The sequence below is a fragment of the Amia ocellicauda genome, chromosome 18 (genome assembly GCF_036373705.1).
Source record: "Amia ocellicauda isolate fAmiCal2 chromosome 18, fAmiCal2.hap1, whole genome shotgun sequence".
Lineage (NCBI taxonomy): Eukaryota > Metazoa > Chordata > Actinopteri > Amiiformes > Amiidae > Amia > Amia ocellicauda.
In genome coordinates, this window is record NC_089867.1 from 15,980,818 (window position 1) to 16,004,671 (window position 23,854).

General features: G+C 50.7%; 1 protein-coding gene across 8 annotated transcripts; it reads left to right on the forward strand.

Moving 5' to 3' along the window:
- Nucleotides 1-22,983, forward strand: LOC136713735 (chondroitin sulfate proteoglycan 5). Of its 8 annotated transcripts, none has more exons than XM_066690946.1 (6): nucleotides 7-656; nucleotides 8,939-9,911; nucleotides 15,316-15,504; nucleotides 17,892-17,970; nucleotides 20,310-20,366; nucleotides 22,385-22,983. In XM_066690946.1, the coding sequence occupies exons 1-6, from the start codon at nucleotides 560-562 to the stop codon at nucleotides 22,550-22,552; spliced, it is 1,563 nt and encodes a 520-aa protein (XP_066547043.1). In that variant the 5' UTR covers nucleotides 7-559; the 3' UTR covers nucleotides 22,553-22,983. The 8 variants fall into 8 exon arrangements, with proteins under 8 accessions (XP_066547045.1, XP_066547043.1, XP_066547041.1 ...); XM_066690942.1 differs by having other exon boundaries at nucleotides 57-656; nucleotides 17,892-18,048; XM_066690947.1 differs by having other exon boundaries at nucleotides 83-656; nucleotides 17,895-17,970.
- Nucleotides 22,984-23,854: the final 871 nt, after the last annotated feature.

Genomic DNA, 23,854 nt, shown 5'->3' on the forward strand with positions numbered 1-23,854 from the left:
GCGATTCCATAGAGAGTAAATTGAATAGCAATTTATAAAAAAAAAAAGCTGGGAGGAGAGAGAGAGAGAGAGAGAGAGAGAGAGAGAGAGAGAGAGAGAGAGAGAGACAGACTCATCCTCTCTGTCTCAGTCTGTGGCACTCAGTCCTCAGCACAGAGCGCAGGCTGCGGAGGTGTCCTCGGTGCGGTTGTTGTAGCGGCGCTGCGCCTCCATCCATCCCTCCATCCCTCCCTCTCTCCGTCCTGGCGCTGGACACCGGAGCCGGGTGTGTGTCTGTGTGTGCCTGAGCGCTGGACAATGGGACCGTGGGAACTCAGACTGGAGGAATAAACCCCGCAGACACGAATAGGCGAGCGGACACGTCTTCTCACACGCCGGGATGACCATGGGGCAGCGCCGAGGAGACGCTTTATAACGTGGGGGAAACGTTACAGGAGATACCAATTGGGATATTCATGCCCCCGCTACCTTAGCCGAGAAATACATTGTATTACCTTTAAAGGATTCAAGAAACGAGTTTAGTTTTTCTTTTGCATTTGGTGCACCGGCGGATGCAAGCATGGACGGCGCGCAGACTGGGCTGTGTGGTGGCTGCTGGAGAGCAATACTGCTGTCCACTTGTGTCCTTCTGCACTTGATTCCTTTGTGTGTGCATGGTAAGAGCCTGCTGTTTATTCCTCTTACAGATACACACACACACACACACACACACACACACACACACACACAGGGAGCCTGCCGTTGTGAATAGGGGACGCTTTCTGCAGCCTGGCAGCGCAGGGTGTTACTGGGAGGGTAGTGCAGGGACATGCTGTTGGGATGTAGGTTAAACGCCGTACGGGGATTTTCAGATTATGTCCGGGATGTTATCTTTTGTTTTGGTCCTTCTTTTAAGGTGGCACTGCCAGGTAAAGATAGTGTCCATCTCAGATGGTCAGTGACTGTATTAGCGCACCCCTCCAGTAACAGGGACAGGGGGCTGTCATGGAAGTCTTCAAGGGTGTATGCTGAATGAAATAGGAAGAGGGCAATTTCTAATAGATTATAGCAGCCTGTTCCCTGGCTGGCGTGCCGGTACAGGGCGCTGCGCTGGGGGGGCAGATGGAGCCCCCCACTGCAGCTGGCATCCATAGCGATGCAGGAGCGCAACAAAAGCGGGATTAGATGTGTGAATTATTCATGAGCACAGTGGCAGGCTCTCTCAGGGCAAAGGGACTCCTACTGCACCGGGAATTCACCAGAGGGGCACAGGCTCCGTGCACACCTTCTGACATGATGAAGATGATGATGATAATTGATAGGTTTTTTTGTTGTTGTTGTTGTTCATGTTGGCGACATCTTGGAAAGGTTGGGTGTGTTTTAGATGTGTTCTAACCCAATTGTCTTGCACAAGAAGGTGCAGATTCATGTGTCTGTAATGACTGAGCGGATGAGATGTATGTACCTCCGTCGATAAAGGAGCGGCATCTGAGTGGATGCTGTGGTTTGGGGCTCTGGGTGTGGGTTCACGGGTGGGTGCATCGGTCCAGATCGAAGAGTAATTATAGAGTTATTGTATGACCCAATCGAGTCTGTGCCCCGGTGCCCCGGCAGCATAGTGCCCCGCTGAGCGGCTCAGGCAGCGGCTCCGTCCAGCAGACAAAGCGCCGCTCCGGGTTGGTGCGCCTTCATCCAACCGGCGCAGAGCTGGATTCCTTCATATCGCCGCCCAGCAACAGGAGAGAGAGTGAGCTGGTCAAGGGCTGTGTGTCAGGGCACAATGATGCATCTGCTTCCAGAGAAACACGGTTAGAAAATAGAAAGAAAGAAAGAAAGAAAGAAAGGGAGAGTGCTGAGTGTGTGTTATAAATAAACCACAGTGAGGCTTTTGCACCAGGTCCTGGATTAAACACATCAGTTGGATTGATTGATTGATTGATTGATTGATTATATATATATACATATATATATATATATATATATATATATATATATATATATATATATATAGACATATCATTTTAACATCCACAGTCCATAGTCCCTCATCACAAACTGCCCACACTCCCACTCTCACACCCACGCCCACTCTCAGGCAGCAGCTCACTCCCACCCACGCAATAATTGCTGCACTCCTGCCATCAGCCCTGCCCTGCCTCAGTGCTGAGTCCTGTCGTTCCTATGGCAGCTGTATGTTTGTGTGTGTATTTGTGTGGGGGTTGTGTAGGAGTTCGATTTTATTCATGCATAGAGCCCTGCCATATTAAAACGTATGTCTGTTCACCCCCACCACATAGCACTGCATTCTTCCCGTATGTTATTAATACCAGCCCTCTGCTAACCCTACCCTGAGATACACAAGGCCAGGCTACTAGATGTGAATGTGTCCATGTCTATCCCACTGTAGGATGTGTGTCTGCTGTATGATCTCTCCAGGGCTGTGCAGTCAGCATAAGACTATGGAAGGAAACATCATAGAGTCCAGTGTCAGGCTTGCTCTGTCCCCTGGCCTCTTTCCCTGGTCGCTGGCTGTGTTGTGTGTGGCAGTGGGATGCACTGGGGCAGCTGGGAGGGGACCTGTGATCTTTCTGTCACGTGTAATGTTTCAGAGCCTTGGTTACTGATGTGCCACCAGAGCTCTCTTCTTGTGTGGATGTTGGCAGATTGAGACAGCTGAAGGCCCCTGGAGTGTGTCAGCACCATTTGGTCGCTAAGTGTTGGATCATTTAAGCCTCTTCTGCATATGAAGTCAATCTGCATGGGTTCTGATGGTCCACTGTTGGAACGATCTGGTCTTTTGATTGGTTGACCGCTTTGGTAAAGCTTTTTAGTGGTTGCCTTACATAGCAGTGCATTACAGCGAGGCGAGGCATGGAGCAATCTGACTGCACTGGACATGTGTGTGCAGTGGACTGTAGGGAGAAACACCACAATGGAGGAGTGATAAGACAGGGGAAGGAAGCAGGTTACAAAGCAAGTCTCCATCAAAATAATAGTAATAATCACCCTTAGTGGGCATTCATACCCTTCATTTGAAAACAAACTATATCTATTTTTCAATGGTATCTTTTTAGGATTTGTTTAACCCTGCTTCAACCTTAGATACATTTTTTATTTTATTTGATTGATTCATTCAAATGTTTGGCCCATCCTGAAGCCTTCTGATTGTATCCCTAGTTTTGCCACACAGCTGCCATTCGTGTTCAGTAGACTAGGCATTTTAAATGCAGCTGTTAATGAGCCATGAGAGATAGAGCTCACAGGGCTGTCTGACCGGGTCCAGCGCTGGACTGGCACTGTGCCGGCTCTGTGAGGAGCTGGGATAGGACTGTGCAGCGCAGTCTGAGAGAGGCAGGCTGGAGATGTACTGATTCTTCCACTCGTCTGTTTGGGTGCTCTGTGCCTGGGACAAGTATGGCTGTATTCAATTCGATATCTCTGGGTGCTGAGGGGGAGCAGGGCTCTCTCTGTCTGGGAGTGCAGAGTAGTAGGGAGAAGAACTACACACATACACACACACACACCAGGCCCCAGACACACTAAACATGTACCCAGTATTACTCTAAAAAAGAACACTGTGTAACACTGTAAAATAACAAAGACCCAAAGCAGATTCTGTTAAGGTTTCAAATGTTGTCATGCCACAGCCAGTTTTGTAGATGGGCTAATGGAGCCCGGATCTCTCAGTTACCTTTGTTGTGTTTTTGCTTCTGTGGGAGACTGTGGCTTTGCTTTGTTCAATTTATAAGAACTCCATCTCCCTGTAGATTTTACGCTCAATCAGTCTCTCTCTCGGCTGTCAGGGTGTCCTGTCATCCGTGGCAAAGTGAATGATAGCCACTGCCTCTCTGTCCCTTCCCAGAGAGAGGTCAAAGGACAGCAGCTGCCTGCCCTCCCCCTGTGGACCAGAGGATGATGCTGTGAGGTTGCGCTGATGAGAGAGCAGACAGTCTGTGCTGGCTGGCAGCCTGTGGTAGAGAGTGCAAGAGTATAGGAGACACTAGGAGGCAGGGATACCATTCCCTTTGCCCAGAAGCCTCCACTCCCTCAGTGGTTCAGATGGGACCATGTCACCCAACCTTTCTGGCCTCTGCCTCTCTCTGTCCTTCACTGTCACAGAAGACCACGATCATAATCAATTCCCTGGCAGGCACCCCAGTGGCCCGGTGCTGTTGACTGTCCATCAGTGTGTCAGGATGCAGATTTAGGAGACCCCTGGGCTGGGATAGTGTGAACATGTCTGTGATCTACAGCTTCTTGGTGATAGCTTGGTTTTTCGTGCTGACCATTATTATAATTATAAATAGCACAAAAATGGCAGATGAAGAAACACAAGATGAAATGTAAGGTTTGTTATTTAGTTTGTTGTGCTGGGACTGTGTGGGTTGGGTGGGTGGGCGTTCAGGCTGCTCCCCAGCACTGTTTTGTGAACTGCACAATTGAGACCCCCCCCCCCCAGAGCAAGACCACCCCCACATACCAATGCCTCACTCAGCTATCTGCACATGGAGACTCTAAACTGACCTCATACAGAACTAACGAACTTCCAGTGAGGAACTATTCATTCTCCCCTTTCTGTAAGAGGAAGGGGAGGTGTGGGGTGTCACTGTATGGACTGCTTTGGGTCTGAGTCTGCTGAACAAGGTCCCCTGTCTCTGAGCACCCACCTCTGCCTCACAGCACAGAGTGGCCCTGTCACGCCAGCCCTGCGCAATCAGCACTGAACACAGCGTCCTGCCAGGGCTGCCGTCATTGAGACCAATTGAAAGCAGCCTGTCACTGAACATTATCGTCTGCCGGCTGTCTGGAGAGCACAGTGGAGTGCAGACCTGGGTGGAATGGGTCTCTGACAAAGCCCTAGGGTTACGAGGACAATGGGGAACTCACAGACCCCCTTCACCAAAGAGGCTGTTTATATAATGTGGCTGGCAGGGCCTCGTCTCCCTCATTACAGCTCGGACCGAGGACACACTTGGCATGGAGAAGCCCAAGCCCTGTCGCCAGGACTATCTTCAGTCCCAGTGGCATGGGTCCATTAGTCATTAGTGAAACCAGTGGTTGTGCTTCATCAATAAGAATACAGGCATAGCTGGGCTTTGTGAGAACTTCAGAGAGGAGAGTTAGGTTTTGATGTTTCCTTGGCAAGGGTTATGAAATGCCACCTTATTGTCTGATGTTAGCACAACAGACCCTTTATCTCCTCCCTCTCTCCCGCACTGGCTCGCACTGTACTTGCACTGACTGATTTGTTGTGCTCACTGAGACACACTGCCCAAGAGAGAGCTCAGCTGGAACAATAGCTAGAAGACACAGAAGACAGCCCTAGCACCAACTCAAATCCAAACCCTTACTCAGGGGCAAATTACTATATGTGAAGGTGTAGGGCCATGACTGAGATAGACCTCCTTTGTGTGGCAGTGAGAGAGTGGAGCGATGGCACTACGTGGGCAGAGTGTAGAGAGGGCTGGAGGGCTCCCTACAGAGAGAGGGAGTGAGGAGAGAAACTGGAAGGAGAAGGGGAGGGCAGAGATCACGCAGCTGTGGTCCTGTCAAACATGCTGATGGAGGATGTGGATTTACAGTCAATCAATTAATACTTGAAATGTTATTATATTGTTAATACAATATTAATCAGTACTATAAACCACTATCCTCTGCAAACAGGCCCAATTACCAAAGCCTCCCTGGAGGACAACAGGCATAGACATGCAGAAGCACTCAGAGTAAACACAGCCTGGCAGTCTCACGGCCTGTGCATTATTGGATTCATCTTGCATCACATGCAATCACATGGCTGCTCCCAGTCAGCCAGCAGCAGTCCTCTGCAGTGTGGCCGTGGCTCCTCAGACCCAGCTGTGTGGGGTGTCTGTTCCTCTGTGCCATGGTGTGGAGAAGGAGTCTGTCCACACAGTGGGTTCTGCACGGGGCTGCGAAGGGACACAGCGAGGACTGGACACAGGGTGCCTGCGGGTGAAGGTTTTGGACTGAATTATAGAACTATACTTGTCTGGTAGACGAGGTTTTGCACAGATGGCTGGGGGTGGCTCGTTCTGCACCACTGAGATGAGGCTGAGATCCACAGAAGATGCCCAGATTACAGTTTATATTCGGGGACTATGGCTTTCTCGCTCTGAAGGGACTTGAATTTTAAGATTTGGTTTGATCATTTTGGTTTTGAATTGTTTTGGTTTTTCATTCACTTCAATGGCATTTCAGTTTAAGGGATGGTTATAAAGCACCATGGAAGTTGAGTATTCTGTGGATGTATTTGCCTGATGGACTGATGATTGGGTTGCACCAGTACTGAGTCTATGTGTCTCTCAGGGAAGAGACTCCCTCCCTCCTCATCTAGCCTAACTAATGCAGCTCAGCTGGCAGTGGATGATCCCTGTGTTACAGGGATGATGTATATGCAGGTAATGCGTGTGTGTGTTAAATCAGAATTACTGTTAATACTTTCACCTGTCAAGGAGCAGGAGCTTTAGCAGTGCGAGTGATGGAGTGACGGAGGGGCTGGGGGTATCCACGTGGATCTGGACGAGGGAGAGCAAGGAGGGAGCAGCTGGTTTCTGTTCACATCCTTTTTTAGTTTTCATTTTTTGGTACAGTAGCTCTGTCACGCACAGTACAGCTCTGCAGAAGAAGTCTGTGCCATCGCTGTGTGGGATTGTAAACCACTGCAGGCAGACAGGGTGTGCGCTGGGCTGCACTGCAGGATTATTGAAGCGGAGTGAGGGGCTGGGGTTAGAGGAGTGGGAAGCCTGCTGAGGCCAGGGTGGTTAGTTAGGCACATGCCTCCCAGCTCTGTTGTTATCTGTGTGAAACCCATAAGCAGTGCTTGTAGTGCAAATTAGGACAATTTGTTCAGTTAAATGTGGGACTGCCCTCATCCCTTCCCCAGAGGAGGGTGTTACAGCCTGCAGCCAGGGCTGGATTACAGTCCACAGAGACCCGAACCTCACCCCTGGATCCGCTGTCTGTTTATCCCCCCTGTCAGTCACCGGACCAGCACACCCTCAGTGTCAATGTGGGGAGGCCAGGCAGCACAGCTTTCTGTAACTTCTGCCTTTGGGAAAAGCCTTTTTAATTCTCCATAAAAGGACATGGTGACAGAATCAATTTCCAGATCAAACAACCAAAGGCAGAATTAAGACTAATCACCCTCATTACAGCTGTGTCATCCTCGCACTCCAGAAAGTCCCCCCTGGAGCCTGTCCACTACAGCTCCGTCCCTGGCCTCACTCAGCCAGGCGTGAGACGGGGGACTGAGAGCACAAGTGTCAAACAGCCATGTGCCACTGTGTGGGAGCCGAGTGTGCCAGGGAGGACACCTCACCCCTGGGTGTGTCTGGAGATGAGTGAAGGGATTTAGAGAACAATGACCCGCCGCTACAGTTTTTTTAATTGCTCAACTGCTTAATTACTTGATTGTATCAGAGTGAAACTAGGAAGATGCTCACTGGTATAATGAGTATAGTATGTCAGCACAATAATGCCATTATCGGTAACAGCAGCTGCTATGTTAGGCAAATAGTAATTGAGACTTCAAAACTGCAAGTCTTACTTCTACCCCCCCACCCTGCCCCACAGCAATGTTAACAGCAGCCGCAGCCCTGTCAGTCTCGCTGAGGGAAGACAATAAAATAACAGATTCTGCTGCTTTGTTCCGGATCGTTGCAAACCCACCCTGAGTCTCGCCCCCCGGTCCTAATCCTAATCCTAATCCGACTCCTTGCCATCATACTACATTAGTAAATTATTATACTTAAATCGCAGGCTTGAAAGCAGCTTTGTGAAGAAATCACCAGCCACACATGGGCACACATTATAAACCCAGGGCCGAGGGCTGGCCGGCTTCCTTTGTTCCTCCTTCTGGATTGTTGTCTAAAGCAATTTCAGACCAACCCAGTCTTGCAGAAATAGACTGGGTGCAATACTTTGTGTGTGCAAGCCTAGCATTGTCAATGGCTTGCCAGTTCTCTACAGATATCATTTAAGATTAGTTATATAAAGGATAATAAGTACAAGGCTATTAAACACAAACTCAGCTGATGAAGTTATAGATTGAGAACGCTATGTGTCACTGCAATGCCCGCCTCACTGGAGCCCCAGTGCATTGTGTGCTGCTCAGTGCCCATAGGGGGCAGTGGAGAGCAACTCAAGGCTGACCTACATAGCAATAAGAAAAGGAACACAAACCACAGGTCTTCATTATTGTTTGGCTGCTGATCTCCTCCAGCCATTGTGAGTGGAGTTGCTCCATGTATCTTGTGTTTTCATTCCGAAATGCACCTGCTCCTGATTTTCATTTCAGATCTTGATTTTGTTGCTTTCGATCATCTTTCATGTGGTGACTTTGCCCAAAACCTTTGCAGTGCTGTGGGTTCCGCTCTGCTCTGGCAGGAAGGAGCAGAGATGTGAGCCAGGAGAGTTCTTCTCGTTTCCCTCTCGTGTTCCCCTCAGTGGCTTTTCATTTAGATTTTATTGATGGCATTCCAGTGAAATTGTATTGATGGCATTCCAGTGAAATTGTATTGATGGCATTCCAGTGGACTGCCTGTTAACAGTGTAATTGTTTGATAAGTAATTCACATAGATGTGGGAAGCAGTTATTTGATTATTTGGAGTTACAAATGGCTGATTGGACAGTTCTGTTTATGCATTCATTTAGCTCCTTATTAGTTTTTCCTTGTTATGCTATCAAATGGAAAGTGTCTCATTTTATTCATAAGGGTTTTGCATTTAATTAAGACCAATACATGAAACCCTTTAAACAGTACCAAGAGAGGAGCAGTGAATCTGTTTCTTATTTTTTTAACTTCTCCAGGACCAGGGCTCCGGGTCCTTCAAGAGAGGGTTAGGAATAGCTGGACAAGTGATACTCTGTGATGAAAATGTGTTAAGATATTAGTTGCAAATTGTGAACCCTGTAGTTAACCTGCATGTCTCTCTGTTGCAGGAAACTCCCTGGGGAGCAACGCCACTCAGTCAGACGACAAAACCAATGGCTCCTCTCCGTGCTTGGGGTGCCAGGGCGATGAGGGCACTGCTGGAGTGGGTGAGCAGGCAGCCCCAGTCACAGGTTCTGCTTGGCCATTCGCCCTGGGCCTGAGGGCTGCGCGGCTGCCCAGAGAGAATAGGGAGGAGCTGGGCAGTGGGGAGGGAGCGGTGGGGGTGCTGGGGGAGAGCTCCACGACTGCCCCCCTGAGCCAGGGTGGGGGCACGGCGACGATGGGCGTGACAGAGATCAGCCCCGACTCGGCAGAGAAGGACCACGTGATGGAGGTGGTGCCAGCAGGCGGCACACTGCCCAACTCCGAGGTGCGGCCGGACGACAAGGGGCAGCAGCAGGAAGAGCGTCCATGGCACACTGACCCCCCCTGGCAGAGCAGTGACAAGGAGCTCGCCCAGCAGCCCCAATCTGCCTCCCCTGCGCACCCCCCCTCCCTGCCTCCCCCCGACGTGCTGACCGTGGATTACTACGACCCCTCTGTCCGTGCCCACAAGCTACCCCCACCCTCTCCCGAGCCAGCCGCCCACGAGCTGCAGGGCCAGCCCACGGCCTGGACGCTGCCCGATGGCTACGACTACCTCACGCCCTACGAGGACAGCTACTCCACCACCGAGGTGTACCCCGACGAGGACCAGTTCACCACCGCCGACCTGATGGACGAGAACGACCCTCGTCTCACCTCCTCGCCCCCCACCAGTATGCTGACCCCCGAGGAAGTTCTTGTTCTGCTCAGCGGTACCCAGGACGAGGAGCCCCCCCCTTTGGCACCAGGCACGGCAGAGTTTTCCAACGAGACAGAGTGCCGCCCGGGGTACATCCGGCACAACGCCTCCTGCCGCTCTCACTGCGACTTCTTCCCCAGCTACTGCTTCAACGGAGGCCAGTGCTACCTGGTGGAGGGCACCGGGGTATTCTGCAGGTAAGAGCACGCCTGATCTGAGACCAGTTGTTGATTGTGTGGGTGAGCGTGGTCTGTCTTATTGCGTTACATTCTGCCCCTGCCACCGACCTGTCATCTTACAGGGTGCGATGAACACAAAGCACAGCCAGAGGGTTCTGTCTGCACAAAACGGTGCAAATTGACAATACAGTCCACCCTCCACGTGATGTTTTCAATTTGTGTTTGTGCAGAGCTAGCTTTTGGTTCTGAAGTGGTGAGCTGGTTCGCTCCAGGGGTTGCTGCTGAGGAGGGGTGAAACTGTCTGTTCACATGTTTCTGTGTGTGTTCCTGGCAGGGCTTTCTCCAAAGAAGCCACGCTCAAGTTCAGCGATAAAAAGACAAACAGTTTGAAGGGTCATCTTTCTCGGAGCATCTCGCTGTGTAAATACCGAGAGAGCTTGCCTGTGTCGGTCTCTGCTCTGTGTTCACATGCCGGGGGTTGGGTGTGGGCTGGGTTTAGATAAATGCCGTGCTCCTGTCTCTCCCTTTTGATGACTTCACTGCTTAGCTTTTGTACTTTCCAAGCAAACTGGAAACAGCTTGCTGATCCAGAGCAGAGCAGTTACTAAGCCACGTTATGAAATCTGAAGCCAAATAAGAAAAGAGTCTGGTCTCAGTACACCATGCTACTGTCAGCACTGGTACTTGAGACTACTCTACTGTACTGCACAATGGGGAAGCCCCTCACAGGTACATCTGAGCCACAGCTGGGGCTCTGTCCCCTTTGTGTGAAACGCAGAAGACAGAGGGACCTGGGGTTGAGTGTGTGTCCATAGGTCAGCCCTTCAACCCCAGATACACAGAGACAGAGGTTGGAGCAATACAGCTACTGCTGCTGCTACAACTCGTATTAATAATAATGATGGTGGAAGTTTGATTCTGAAGCACTTGTGTTACTAGGCATTATTCCAAAGGTCACTGGCAGCTGTCTTGAAGGTAAATACCATTCTAATCCATAGCGCTCTCCTGCCACAGCAGATAAATTCAGCTGCAAAATGACACTGCAGGCGAACAGGTTGTTTTTTATGAACGCTCGGCCGATGAACGAGGCTGGGAGCAGGCGCTTGGGTGGCTGTTTTCTCTCAACGCTGATGAGAAACACAAGGCCTGTGCTGCTGGGATACACAGATGGTCGGCCCCAGTGAGACGCCGGGTGAGGAATTCGGCAGCAGGAAACACAGGAATCAGGCAACCTGGACACGCTGCACTGACTGAAGACATTTGTCGGGGGAGGAGGGAGGACAGAGAGAGAGGGAGTGAAGAGAGAGAGAGAAAAGAAGGGATAACAGGAAGAGAGGGAACCTGAGAGGACAGATACAGAGTGAGAGAGAGAGAAAGGGAGACAACGAGAACAGCCTAAGACGGAGGTTGAATGGATCAGGTCCAGAAAAAGAGAGACAGAAAGGGGGGGAGTACAGACAGACAGGATGGAAAGACGATAGAGTGAGTGTGTGTGTTGAGGAGGGGGAGGAGTGTCCGTTGCTATATTACTCATCTTTTCCACCGCCGCAGTGTGGAACAGCTTTGGAGGCGTCCACTTGTTGCCGTTCCCCCTCTCTGTCACTCCCAGAACCAGCTCCCTCCCGCCCGGAGGCCCGGGCACGAGTCTACCGCTCAGCCTGCACTGTGACTGCACACAGCTGTTTGTGTTACTTGCAGATGTGAGAAACATGTGTGTAGTTCCCTCTGTGCTGTTTAAATGGCAGGGTTACAGCACAGTGGCCCTGGCGCCATGGTATCTTTTTTTTAACGTTCCCGTGTTGGGGGGGGGGGAGGGGTGTGCTGTGCTGTCCTTCTATATTTCCAAATTAGTAGTTGTGTAGTTCTCCATAGTTTTGCTCGTGATGACTTTAACAGAGCATCCCACAGTCCCTTGTGCAATCTGCAGATTGAGTACCAAACGTCAGCCCTCTTTGGCAGCTTCTTGCCTCCACAGCACATTTCCACATAAACTCGTCAGTGTTGGTTAATGCAGTCCTGTGCCAGCAGCCCTCTTTCAGCCTCTCACTGACTCTCTGTGTCCACTGTGGCCATGGCAGTCTGGATGGGAACTGAGGACGTACCCTCTCCAACCACCACTACTGTCCTTCTTGCTCAGCTCCCTCCCCTCCCTTGTCCTTGTCCTGATGTCCCCCCAAAAATAATTGCATTTCAGTTACAGGCCATTACCATTTCCTGTGCAGGGCTCCAGGCGCTCTCCCATTAACAGTCACTGGCACTGAGAGGGTTAAACAGGCATTCTTTCATTCTTTCTTTTGTAACAGAACTGGTGACAACTTGACAAGATAATTGATGAGCCTTGTCATGAAATCCCATTCGTTAGGTTATTATTATCATTTTTTATATATATATATATTTATTTTGTTATTGTTGGATGCCTTTTGCTTTTGGATGGGCTCTTTTCCTGTTTTTTTTCCTTTTCTACAAAACAAGAAGGTTCAAACTGCTCTTGTTTTTTCCTCTTTGTTATAGATTGGAAAAAAAGAAAAGAAAAAAAAGCTCTGTAGTGTCTGCCAGCTTGGGAAGACAGTTATGTCAGCCAGACTGGGGCTGTGTGTCAGTGTGAGTGTGTGTCTGTATGTGAGTGCTTCGATGTAAATGTGTGATAAGGTCAGTGTGTGTGTGTTTATGGTTTCAGAGGAGAACAGCTTGTTCTAATTATTGAGGTTCTGGTTGTGCAGTGTTGTTACAATCCAGCTTTCCCAGCCCTCACTGTCTCTGTGAACCTAGAGAGAAGCAGAAACTCCAGGCCACATGGTCACCCTGGGTCAGTCAAGACAGTCAGTCAGTCAATGTGTCCATCAGCCAGTCAGTGTGCCAGTCAGTCAGTCCCACAGAGCTGCACCTCGTCGTCACACCTCATTGTCACTCCAGTCCTCTGAATGTTGTGACACAGTGAGTGTCAGTGTCTCTCAGGTCAAAAAGTGGCCCCCTGAATCACTGCGCAGGGAAAACATTGACAATAAATCAACAACCTCCCCACTAAACAACACTGCAGTGTCACAGTATTGTAATTAACGTAAGAAAGAACAGTCTAATCAGGTTTAATGGGAAAGGGTGAATGACAGACTGCCGTCATAATCCCTGCAGTGACAGAGAGAGCCGAGCAGCAGCCCCTTCAGAGAGGGCCGAGGACTCAGGGCGGGGTGGGAGGCTGACACCAGAGAGCAATATTGCTGCCAACACTTCACTGTTCTGTGCCACCCTTGGCCAGCTTGCGATAATTCACTATTCTCAGTAAAGGAGTTGATTAAGCCATTCCTAATCCTCCTTTACTGCAACCACAATCCACTTACTGTCAGCCCAGCGCCTCTCTGGGCCTGTTACCACTCCTGACTCTGCGCCATCATTGGGGCTGTCCCTTTACTCCCTCGGTGCTGAGCTGTATTCCCTGTGTTTATCTCTCATCATAAACCCTGAGCCCTTACCTGCACGTCAAGGTAGAATTGCATTTAAAGGGGAGATTTGAAAAGCATGTTTTTCCTTATGTTTTGCGGGTATCTGAAGCAATAGCAGACTCTCTGAGAGGCAGTGTGGCGCGGCAGGATCGACAGGGCCATTCCTGTGCAGTGTGTGCCGTTGCTGCCTTGCCCAGTCTGGCACAGTGCCCCTCCCCCACTGCCACCCTCCCCCTCCTCTGATGGGACCATCTGTCCCGATCATGATTCCAGACGTGGCCCATAATCTCCCAGAGAGGATACCTCCCCACACTGCCCTTCCGCTGCCACACAGACCTGGGCATGTAGCAATCTGCCCGGCCCTGGGCTGCCTGCCAGCACGATGCCGGCTTGACAGTGACAGCCTGCTGTGTCAAACCTGCAGGGTCACTTTGCTCTTTTGTTACTTTTCTTCTGCATGGTTCACAAAGACACCTTACTCTGTCTGCATCCCAAAAGTTACTGCACACTCACTATTACTGCAGTAGATCTCACTCTTGCAGAACCCCCAGACAGATGAAGAGACACAGAGACAAAGAGACGCTGATGTACAGACTCCCTCTACTCCTCACTGACAGAGGCTCTTGGAGAGTTTAGACCTTCCTCCGCTCTGACTGACAGAGGGCTGCGTTCCCAGGAGATGTTTTTCAGATGTATTTAATTTTACCCCTTCAGAAATATATAAATAAATAGAGCCCTTTGTTTTCAGAAGCCTTTTATGTTTGTTTTTTTATCTTTATCTCCGTGGAGCAGCTCAGTGTGTTTTGCTTCAAGGTCATTTCTTTTTTCCAATTAAAGTAATCTTCTTCTCTGCATGGTGGGGAAACACCGGCCCCAACTTTCTCCTCTGCCAGCCTTTTCTCTGCCCTTCTCTGCTCTCCTCTCCTCTCCTGTCCTTTCTCTTATGCACTGCTTCCCCCTCAAGAAACTTCCAACCCCTTCTCTGTACACAATGGACACAGTGGTAATTTAGACCCATAGAGACACTAATGGATTCAGTGAAGTCTCTCAGAGCTCAGGTGGAATAAAAACTGGGAGGTGGGTCAGGACCAGGGGTAAGCATCACTGCTCTGTCTACTACAGACAACCATATTTTATGTGCCCTCCACACCCAGCCCTCTCAGCACCCTCAGTGCTACCGGCGCTCTGTCCTTCACACCAACGCTGGCACCAGCAGGGCAGAGAGTCTCTCAGTGTGTGCTGGACCCGGCCGGCCAGTCTTCCCACAGCGCTGATTCAGCGCTGAGCAACACACACATCACACTGTCCCGCACTGAGCCCTGAGTCACAAACAACCGTGGAGCGCCGCACTCTCTGTGCGGAGACGTGATGTCAGCTCACAGCATTAATAAACATCAGGCAATTTACCGCTTCAGACACGCAGTAACTCTCATCACTGTCACCACCGCCAACTACTCCTGGAACCATTAGGGGATCAACCCTTCATAAAGAAACAGTCTGGTCCGTGAGAGCGTTCTTCAGAGAGATACTATGCTCGGGCCGTTCTCTCTGGCTCCGGCTTTCAGGGCATCAGGTGTAACTGCGTACGTGTCTGGAGGACAGGCTGGTGTTGTGTTCCCAATGAAAGCTGCACGCTGGGCTGTCATGTGATACGAGACTCGTGAGTGAGGTTCAGCTTTGGGGTGTTTTGTCAAGATAAAAATAGACAGATGAAGCAAACAATCAGATGTCTCCATTTTTTCACCCCATGAAAGGGTTCACATTTCTTTCTTTTCTTTTTCCTCCCTGTTGCTATTTTCAGTTTCCTGTTTTTGTCTGCTGAAGTATTTGTACTAGAACTACAAAGAGAGTTTTGAAATGCTTGCTTCTGTGTTGAGTATAAAATGATCTGTCAGGGATGTAATACTCTTCCCCCCCTTTTCTCTTCCACCTCTCCTTCCCTCTGCTCTCTCTCTCCCTTCTCCCTCCCTCTCCCCATCGCCCAGGTGTAACGTGCAGGACTATATCTGGCACAAGGGGTCCCGCTGTGAGTCGGTGGTGACGGAGTTCCAGGTGCTGTGCCTGGCGGTGGGAGCGGCCGCCCTCATGGTGCTGCTGCTCTTCATGATCACAGTCTTCTTCGCCAAGAAGCTGCACCTGCTCAAGACCGAGAACAGCAAGCTGCGCAAACGCAGGTGAGCTGCGACTGCACTGCGGGACTGCGCTGTGGGGGAGCCACGCCTGGGAGGAGACGGGAGAGAGGAAAGAGAGGGAGAGAGTTGGGGATGAGAGGAGAGAAGAAATAGAGGGCGGGAGATGGGAAAGTTGTGAAGGGACAGAGGAGAGAAGGGGAGGAGGGGATAATGAGAAGCACGACAGGGAAAAATAGGAGAGGGAATAAAAAGGAATAAGTGAGAAGTAGAAAGAGTGGGAGCTGGAGGATGATAAGTCAATAGAAGATAAAGTTGTATTAGTCATAAAGAAGAACAGCCAGCGCTGAGAAGAACACTCACTTAAAAACTGAATGAATAAATGAGTGAGTGAATTAATGAATGAATAAATGGATGGATGGATGGCCTTGCTGAAGAGACAGGGAGAGAGATGCAAATAACGAGGGAGCCCAGTTAAGGAGGGAGAGAAATGGGCAGCGCTAGTGCACTCACAGTAACAGAATGGACACGGAAGCACATTAACACACTGCCGGAGTAACAGAGAGAGAGAGAGACACAGAGGAGAGAGAGAGGGGGAGCCAAGAGCAGAAAGGGGGAAGGGAAACAGAGAGAGAGAGAGAGAGAGAGAGAGAAACAGATAAAAAAAGAACAAGGAAGCCAGGAAAGAGAGGATAAAGAATGAGGGAGAGGGGGAGAAATGCAGAGAGGGAGCCAATTGGCCTATGTGTGAGTGTGAGTGAGCGCTGTGTCTGTGGCCAGGGCTGGGGCTGCAGTATGGGAGAGACAGAGAGAAAGAAAGGAAGAAAGAAAGAAAGGACAGCTCTCCCCCTCTGTCTTTGTCTGTCTCTGTCTCTGTCTCTGTCTCTGTCTCTCTCTCTCTCTCTCTCTCTCTCTCTCTCTTTTCCTCTCTCCGCACACACAGCAGCCTGACAGTGAGCGTGCTCAGTGTAGAGCAGTGTGTGATGTCAGCGCCTCAGCTGGAAAGTGGGACAGTGGCGGGGGGGTGGCAGGGGAGGGGGGGGGCGACCTACATACAGCTGTGCAGCCCGGGGGGGAAGGGGAAGGCATTTAAAGGGGCAGTACACAGCACAGAGCTTAGAAAGAGCGCGAGCAATATTAACCCCTTATGTATCTTCTGAGAAGCCCAGAATTAGTAGATAAAACACAGAAGCAGGGAGAACAGTGTAGAGACAGTAGGGAAGTGGCAGGCAGGAGGGCTGGCATCTGCCGCGCTGCAGCCTGTCACAGCAGCACCACCCGTAACTGTCAGCCAGAGCATGGAGAGAGTGGTGCTGTGTGTGTGTGTGTGTGTGTGCGTGTGTGTGTGTGGATCAGGAGACTGCTGCAGGAGAAAGCTCATGAATACATCTCCCGCCCACAGCTCCATCTGCCATAGATAATTGCCTCCGCCATACTGAACACGCAGCGATCGAAATGGCAGAACGCATTATTCGATGCCGCTGAACGGAGTGCACATCGCCATTAAACCCATTCACTCCCCCAGCACAGTGGGGTGCAGTGAGGGTGAGGGCGCTGCTGTCAATAAATCCCCGGTGTGCCGCTAATGAAATGAAACACAGCGGTGCAGGGCTCGACGTGCTGCATGGGTGTGTGTCTGCCGCCTGTGTAGCAATTCATCGCAAATCTCCATCCTTATATAATGGGAAAACACAGAGAGGTGTTAGAGAGGTGTTTAGAAATGTCCCAGCGTCCCACAGTTGCTCTGGTGCTCAGCACACAGGTCACTCAGCCCTTCCTGCTTCAGTGCAGCTGTGCCCGTCCCAACAGCAGAGCTGGGGGCACACTCTGGGGGGCTGCCGAGATGCTAGCTGGCACGTGCGCTATCTGCTTACTAAACCCACCTTCCCTAGCAGACCCTAGCAGTAGATAAATGTTTGCCTGTCAGATCCAGGCGCACGGAGATCTTCCGCACTGCCCGTTCACAGCATGCTGCAGTGTGCTGGGGGTTCCTGCAGGGGGCGCTATGCAGTTTACAGTAGAGACTCACCTCTCCTCTCCGAACGGCCCTGCAGATGAGTGTGGCAGTGCGGCTGACTGTGGCCCCCAGCATCCCAGCAACTCCCTGTCTGTACTGAGAAGAACTGGACTGGCACTAACACTTTTCTCGCTTTTCTCTTTGTCTCTCTCTGTCTGTATCCCCTCTCACCCACTCTCTGTCATCTGTCATCATCCCCACCCTCTCTGCATCTAATGTCCTGTCCTTCCTCCTCTTCCCTTTTCCTTCATTTTTCCAATCCTGCTGTTCTCTCCCTCTCATCCCCCCTCTCCCTCTATTACTGCATTCTCTCCTCTCCCATAACCGTTTCCCTCTCTCCCCCCTCACTTTCCCTGTCTCTCGCTCTCTCTCCTCCTCTTGTCTCCCCCTCTCCCCCTGTCTGTCTGTCTCTCAGCAGTAAGTACCGCCCTCCCTCGGAGCAGCACAATGATAATTTCTCGCTGTCGACCATCGCTGAGGGCTCCCACCCAAATGTAAGGAAACTTTGCGACACCCCACCTAACCTCCCTCATGCCCGTGCTTTGGCTTACTATGATAACATTATCTGTCAGGTAACGTCCTTCTCGTCTCTCTCCCCTCTGCATGGTCTGCGCGTGCTCTCATGGGGGTCTCACCGGGACAGGCCAGCTTGGGACAGGGCGGCACTCTTATCAACTCACTGCCCCAGCCTGGATCTCAATTTCTAAGCACAGTGGGCAGACTAAAGCAGTGAATCTGTCTTGCTCAGTGATCCAATGCCCCAGTGTTGAGATGGGAGCAGTAGCTCTATAACAGACATCCCAATTTGCAGTCTTAGAATGAATCTCAGTGTCTAAAGTCCCCTGGCATGGGTTCTGCCTATGTGCAGTAGTGTCAGCCACAGAATTTGGATAGTGCTCAACAGCTTCTCTCAAATGAGAGAGAGCAAGCGTATCCAGTCCCTCTGTTGGAGGCAGGTTTGATCTTGAAGTCCAGCCTGGCGCACCGCTGGCCTGTCCCCGAGTGCCCCTCTCACCCCCCATCACCTTTGCACAGGTCCAACATTGCATGCTCTGTTGCTCGCATGTGTCCCCTGGTGGTCATGCAAGGCGCTGCAGCTTGTCTGTCGCTCAGTCACTAACTGTCTGTCTGCGTATGTCTGTCTGTCTGTTTCACACGTTTATCCTGGTTCACGGTGGGGAATGGATGTAGAGTGGGATTGTGTGTTATCGGGTGGGGGTGTTATTTACCTACCCCTCTGTGAGGATAGCCTGTCAGGATAAACATCTGAGAAGCAGTAGCTCTGAGAGAACAGACAGTCTAACCCTGCCAGCCCCACACACTGCTAACACTTTCCCTGTAGCTGGAGCTCCTATCAGCTCTGGTACCACACTGTCAGGACCGGCCCAGTGCCACCCCTCACACTAGTGACAGACACTGACTTTGAGCTCTGACCAATCAGTCAGTCAGGGCCTGTGTTCATGTATGCAGATCTTGCAGGTCTGATTAAGCTGGTCTCAGGGCTAGGTCCCTGATAATATTATAATCTGAGTCCCCATAGCGTTGTCCATTTATGCATTGTCACTTTTGCAAAATGTTGTGTGCTGAAGCACGTTCGTTAGTGATTTATGAAATTGCTAATCCAGGTCTAATCTGCAGTGTCTGTGTGAGTTACGGTGAGACCTGTCACTGACCGGTCCAGACCAGAATGTGTTGGAGCTCCGACCGCACTCTGACTAACAACCCAATCAGGGGTGTGCAGGACAGCTGACCAACACAAACACACAAACAAACTAACTAACAAGCTCACAAACACAGCATCCCTCCAGTAAAAATCAACACATGCACTTACAAGCACTGGCCTGCAGGGGCAGTGTACCAGAAATGCACCTACTACAGCAAAGACACTATAAGAACACAGTGAAGCTTTCCATGGTGAGAGGAGAACTGCAGTCATAGTCTAGGAAACTGCTGCCGCTACTGTGAGGTCCCTGTGAACCCTCTGCTGCACAACACCCAATCCACAGCCCTTGACTGCCTGCTGGTCAGGTGACTCACAGGCACTGCTGGGATTGGCTAGGATCTCAGTGCATGCACCAGCGTATGACTGGAAAGTCACAGACGCTGCTAAGCACTGGGATCAAAGCATTGTGCTGGACAGAGACACTGCGTCCGCCTCCTTCGGTCACCACGATCGCATCTCCCTCATCCTCAGAGTAGGTTGTGTGGAGGCATGTCCCCCGGGGGAGCAGTCTCCTGCTCCTCATCAGTGTTGACCCCTGACCTCCAGATCTAGGCGGACAAGAGAGGCCCCTCTGACCCTCTTCTGAGTCCTCTTCCAGCAGGACTCTGTCCCAATGCCCCAGGATGGAGAGTGTGAGCCCCAGATAAGGGTTTTCAATTCAGGAGAACTGAGGGTCTCTCCTGATGCTCATGTGTCAGAACTCTCTCACAGTATGGCTTCGTCAGAGTCATATTGGAAAGTCCAAGTAATGACTCTTCTAGAACAGTCTCAGACAGATAGCTGCATGCTACTAGGGTCTAGACTCACCTCACAGGATCTTGCCAAAGTGTAGGTAAACCACTGCTATGCTGAAGATGCACCTCAGCACAATCTGACATGAGAATACGAGGGTGATGCAATCACTGTGTCCTCCGCCGTGTACTGCCCCTTGGTGGAGTTGAGTGGCAGCCCCACGAGTGCCCGAGCGGGTGAGCAGAGAGCCTGTGACCGTGGCTGTGACTCTCCCCGTCGCACACCTCTCCCCTGGGCCCTGCACCCCTCTCTTCCTCTCTGTCTCTCTCTGTGAGGATGTGCTAATCTCTGAGGACTGTGCCTCTCCCAAACCCATAGAAAACCATGAGCAGATACACCTGGGAATGTAAGACCAAAGAGGAGCCAGACTGCCAGGTAAGGAGCCACAGAAACAGCGTCCTCACCAGGACAGCTGTTTGCACTCACTGAGCTGAACCCTGTTGATCCTTAATAGAGAGTGACCAGTACCCAGCAATAGCCCCAGTGCAGCCTCACAGGAACCCAGCCAGTAACCCAGAACCAGAATACCAGTGAGAGTGAGAGTAAAATGCCCTTGCCAGTCTGATGGTGGTTGGCACTCACATGGTACCCGGCCTCACACACAACACAACACAACACAACACAACACATCTACACACTCTCTCCCGAGGCTCCACACACTGGCAGTGCATGCAGAGAATGCACATTGCATCGGCTGGAATGAATAACGACTGGATGCATTTTCCTCAGCTAATTACAAAACAGAAGTTTCCACTGACACATCTTATTGTTGTTTTTGTTTTATGGGAAAACAATGAAAAATGTGCTGCCCATTAGCAACTTGAGGGACTTATTAGCCTGTTATATAACTGAACTGTAATGCTCTTCACACGTAAGAAAACTGTCTCTGAGTTCTGCTGATTTCTGACTGAACAGAACCACAGCGGTCCAGTAGAGAGTTGTCCAGCAGTAGGGAGACAGACGGGGGGCAGGACGGTGGCAGAGGCCGGCTGTGTGTGTAGGGGGTGGGGGGTGCATGTCTGCATGTCTGCATGTGTGTGTTCGGGGAGGGGGCTTCTGCACCGTCCTGCTCTCCGAACAGCAAAGACCTTAAGTCTGTCCCTACTGCTAACCCACAAAGACAGAGGAGGGAGGATGTGGGAGGATCCAGTTTAATTTGAGAGTGGGATTAGCCCATGTGCTCCTCTGCAGGGAGTCCCATTGGTTAGGAGGTCAGGTGGCAGCTGTCCCTGGAAACTGTATGCAGGTTTTTCAAGTGCAGTCAGGTGATGCGAGTGAAGCGCCTCTGGTGACACGCCGATTTAGCTAGATCTTTCTATTGGATTGGATTATTTCTGCCTGACTGATTGAAATGGGTCAAAGGTCCATGTTTCACAAGTCCGATGCACTGAGCTGTGCGTACGCTGCTTGAGATTGCAACCCTTAGCGGCACCTGAGATGGAGAACGAGTGCCCCTGAGCGCAGTGATAAGGCTGCTCCAGGTTATATAGCACAGTCACATCAACAGGAGGGACCTGTTTCAGCCCTGCCATCATGGGTCAATTAAAGAGCTGTGACAGAGTGAGGCTAAAGGAGGCCCTGGATCAGAGGAGAACCACTGCCTCCAGTGTGTTTCTATAGCTGGATCGCCAGGTGCTGTCAGGGTTAGCGTTACGCGCAGCACTGAATACTGAACACTGCAAACACTCAATCCTCACACTGAACACTCAATCCTCACACTGAACCCTGAAACTGCACACTGTGCACTTAAAACTCACTCTATACATCGACCACTGTACACTGAACACTCACATTGCACACTGAACCCTCAAACTGCACACTGTACGTTGCACACTTCTGCACACTGAACACTAAAACCTCACACTGCACACTGAACCCTCACAGTAAACACTACACACTGGACACTGAACCCTCACACTGTACATTGTACACTGAACACTAAACCCTCGCACTGCACACTGTACACTGAATACTAAACCCTCACACTGTACACTGTACACTGAACCGTCACACTGAACACTGAAACCCTTGCACTACACACTACTCTCCTCAGTCCGGTCACTGCACACTGCCCCACCAGCACACACCCCACTGTACCTCTGCCTGCCCCCGCCCCCCCCCACACCACACCCCACAACCCCTACACACGGGCCCGTCCACACACTGCTGCTCTCCAGGCGAGCCACAGGCCCTCTCAGTGGCAGTCTATAAGAGAGAGGTCCCTGATCATGTGAAGAAGATCCCAAAGGATTCCAGTGAATCCTCTCTTGTAGTAAAGAGAAAGAGACTTCCCCCTCCCTTCGGGTCTGTCGGGGATTACCAGAATAGTGTGGGTGGTGGGTGGGGGCTGGGGGAGGGTGTCGGTCAGGGCTAATGGGGGTGTTGTTTCACAGGATGACCCGAATGCCCAGAACAAGTTGGAGGACCCTGTAAAGGCCCCACCCCCCAAGGACGAGGAGCCTCTCAACATCCAGAACTCGCTGACACCCAAACACGAGAATAACAAGGCCAGCAGCGACGACTCGGCCGAGGTAAACTCGCTGCAGAACAACATGATGTAATACCACACGCTACCACACACCGGCGCCACTGCCCCACCACGCCACACCAGAAACTCTCGACAACTGCCCCCCCCCGCTCTGTCTTCTCCCCCAGCTCTGCCCCACACCCTCCCCCGCCTTCTCAATAACGGCATGCGTTGGTGTATTTTATATAAAACAAAAAGAAAAAACGATTTAAGAAAAAAAAGAAAACTGAGAAAAGATACTGAGAGGTTTCGATGTTTGTTTGACTAATTCAGTGAGTATGTATAAATATATGGAAAAATGCTTGGATTGATATAAAAAAAAAAACACAATGTGTCTTCGTTTTCATTGATGTGATTTCTAATCCTTTGATGTATTTCGTTTTTTTTGTACTTTTTTGGGAATACAGAATAAAAAATAAAAAAAATCAGACAGTTGTTGAAATAAAACTTTTTAACATTAAAGAAGTGGTCCCTGTGTGTTCCTGCTCTGTACCGGTCCCTCGCCCCTCGCGCTCACTGTCGCTCGCTTGCACGCTCTCTCTCTGCAGCTCTGTGCATGGCTTGGACACACATGTCGCCCTCTGTCTAGTACACACACACACACACACACACACACACACACACACACACACACATGCACACGCAGAAACACAGCCACATACACACCCACCTTTCTGCTCCCTAGAAGCAGCCATCTTTCATCTTCCTAACCCTTTAACTCCACAGTACTGTATATAAAGAACGATTAGTGCTGGAGCTGAGCAATAGACAAATGTGCTGGAGTTTGTGGGAATGAATGGGTCTGTATGAGACTTGTGTGCTGGCTCCCCGAAATGTGTGTGTTTGTGCAATCCTCCCTTGCAGGACTGTGTCTTTCTTTACACCACCTCCCAGCCCTGAGCGGTTAGGAGACAGCACCCTGGACAGCTCCCCTGCTCAGTCCGGCGCCCTGCCTGGATGGCACAGCGCTGGACCCTCGCTGGGGGCAGGGTGTTGTAGTTGCCCGTTCATATCTGTTTTGAAGGAATAAGATGTTAAACTGGAATTACAACCGACTCCCACACTTCCCCCGTAAGAATTTCCTCAACATTTGAACACAGTAATACTAGAGGGCCACACAGGCGGGCACTTTCTTTACTGGGGGATGGGAAGTCGTCTCTCGGGATGAATAGCTCATCTGAGAATTGATTGTGTTGCACAGGAAGCAGACAGACTATCTCTGCCTCACCAGTGTGGTGTTTTCTGTTGCCCGGTGCTCTCCGTGGCTCACAGCAGATGGGAGCTCTGTTTGCCGTATCACAGGAAGCTCTGTGTCCTACTGTAAAGCCGGGCCTCT

Excerpts from the sequence above, each read along its gene's own strand:
- LOC136713735 (XM_066690942.1), top strand. The coding sequence starts at position 560 with ATGGACGGCGCGCAGACTGGGCTGTGTGGTGGCTGCTGGAGAGCAATA. Across the intron at positions 9,912-15,315 it reads GGCACCGGGGTATTCTGCAG|GTGTAACGTGCAGGACTATA; the intron begins GTAAGAGCACGC and ends CCCATCGCCCAG. Across the intron at positions 15,505-17,891 it reads AGCAAGCTGCGCAAACGCAG|CAGTAAGTACCGCCCTCCCT; the intron begins GTGAGCTGCGAC and ends TCTGTCTCTCAG.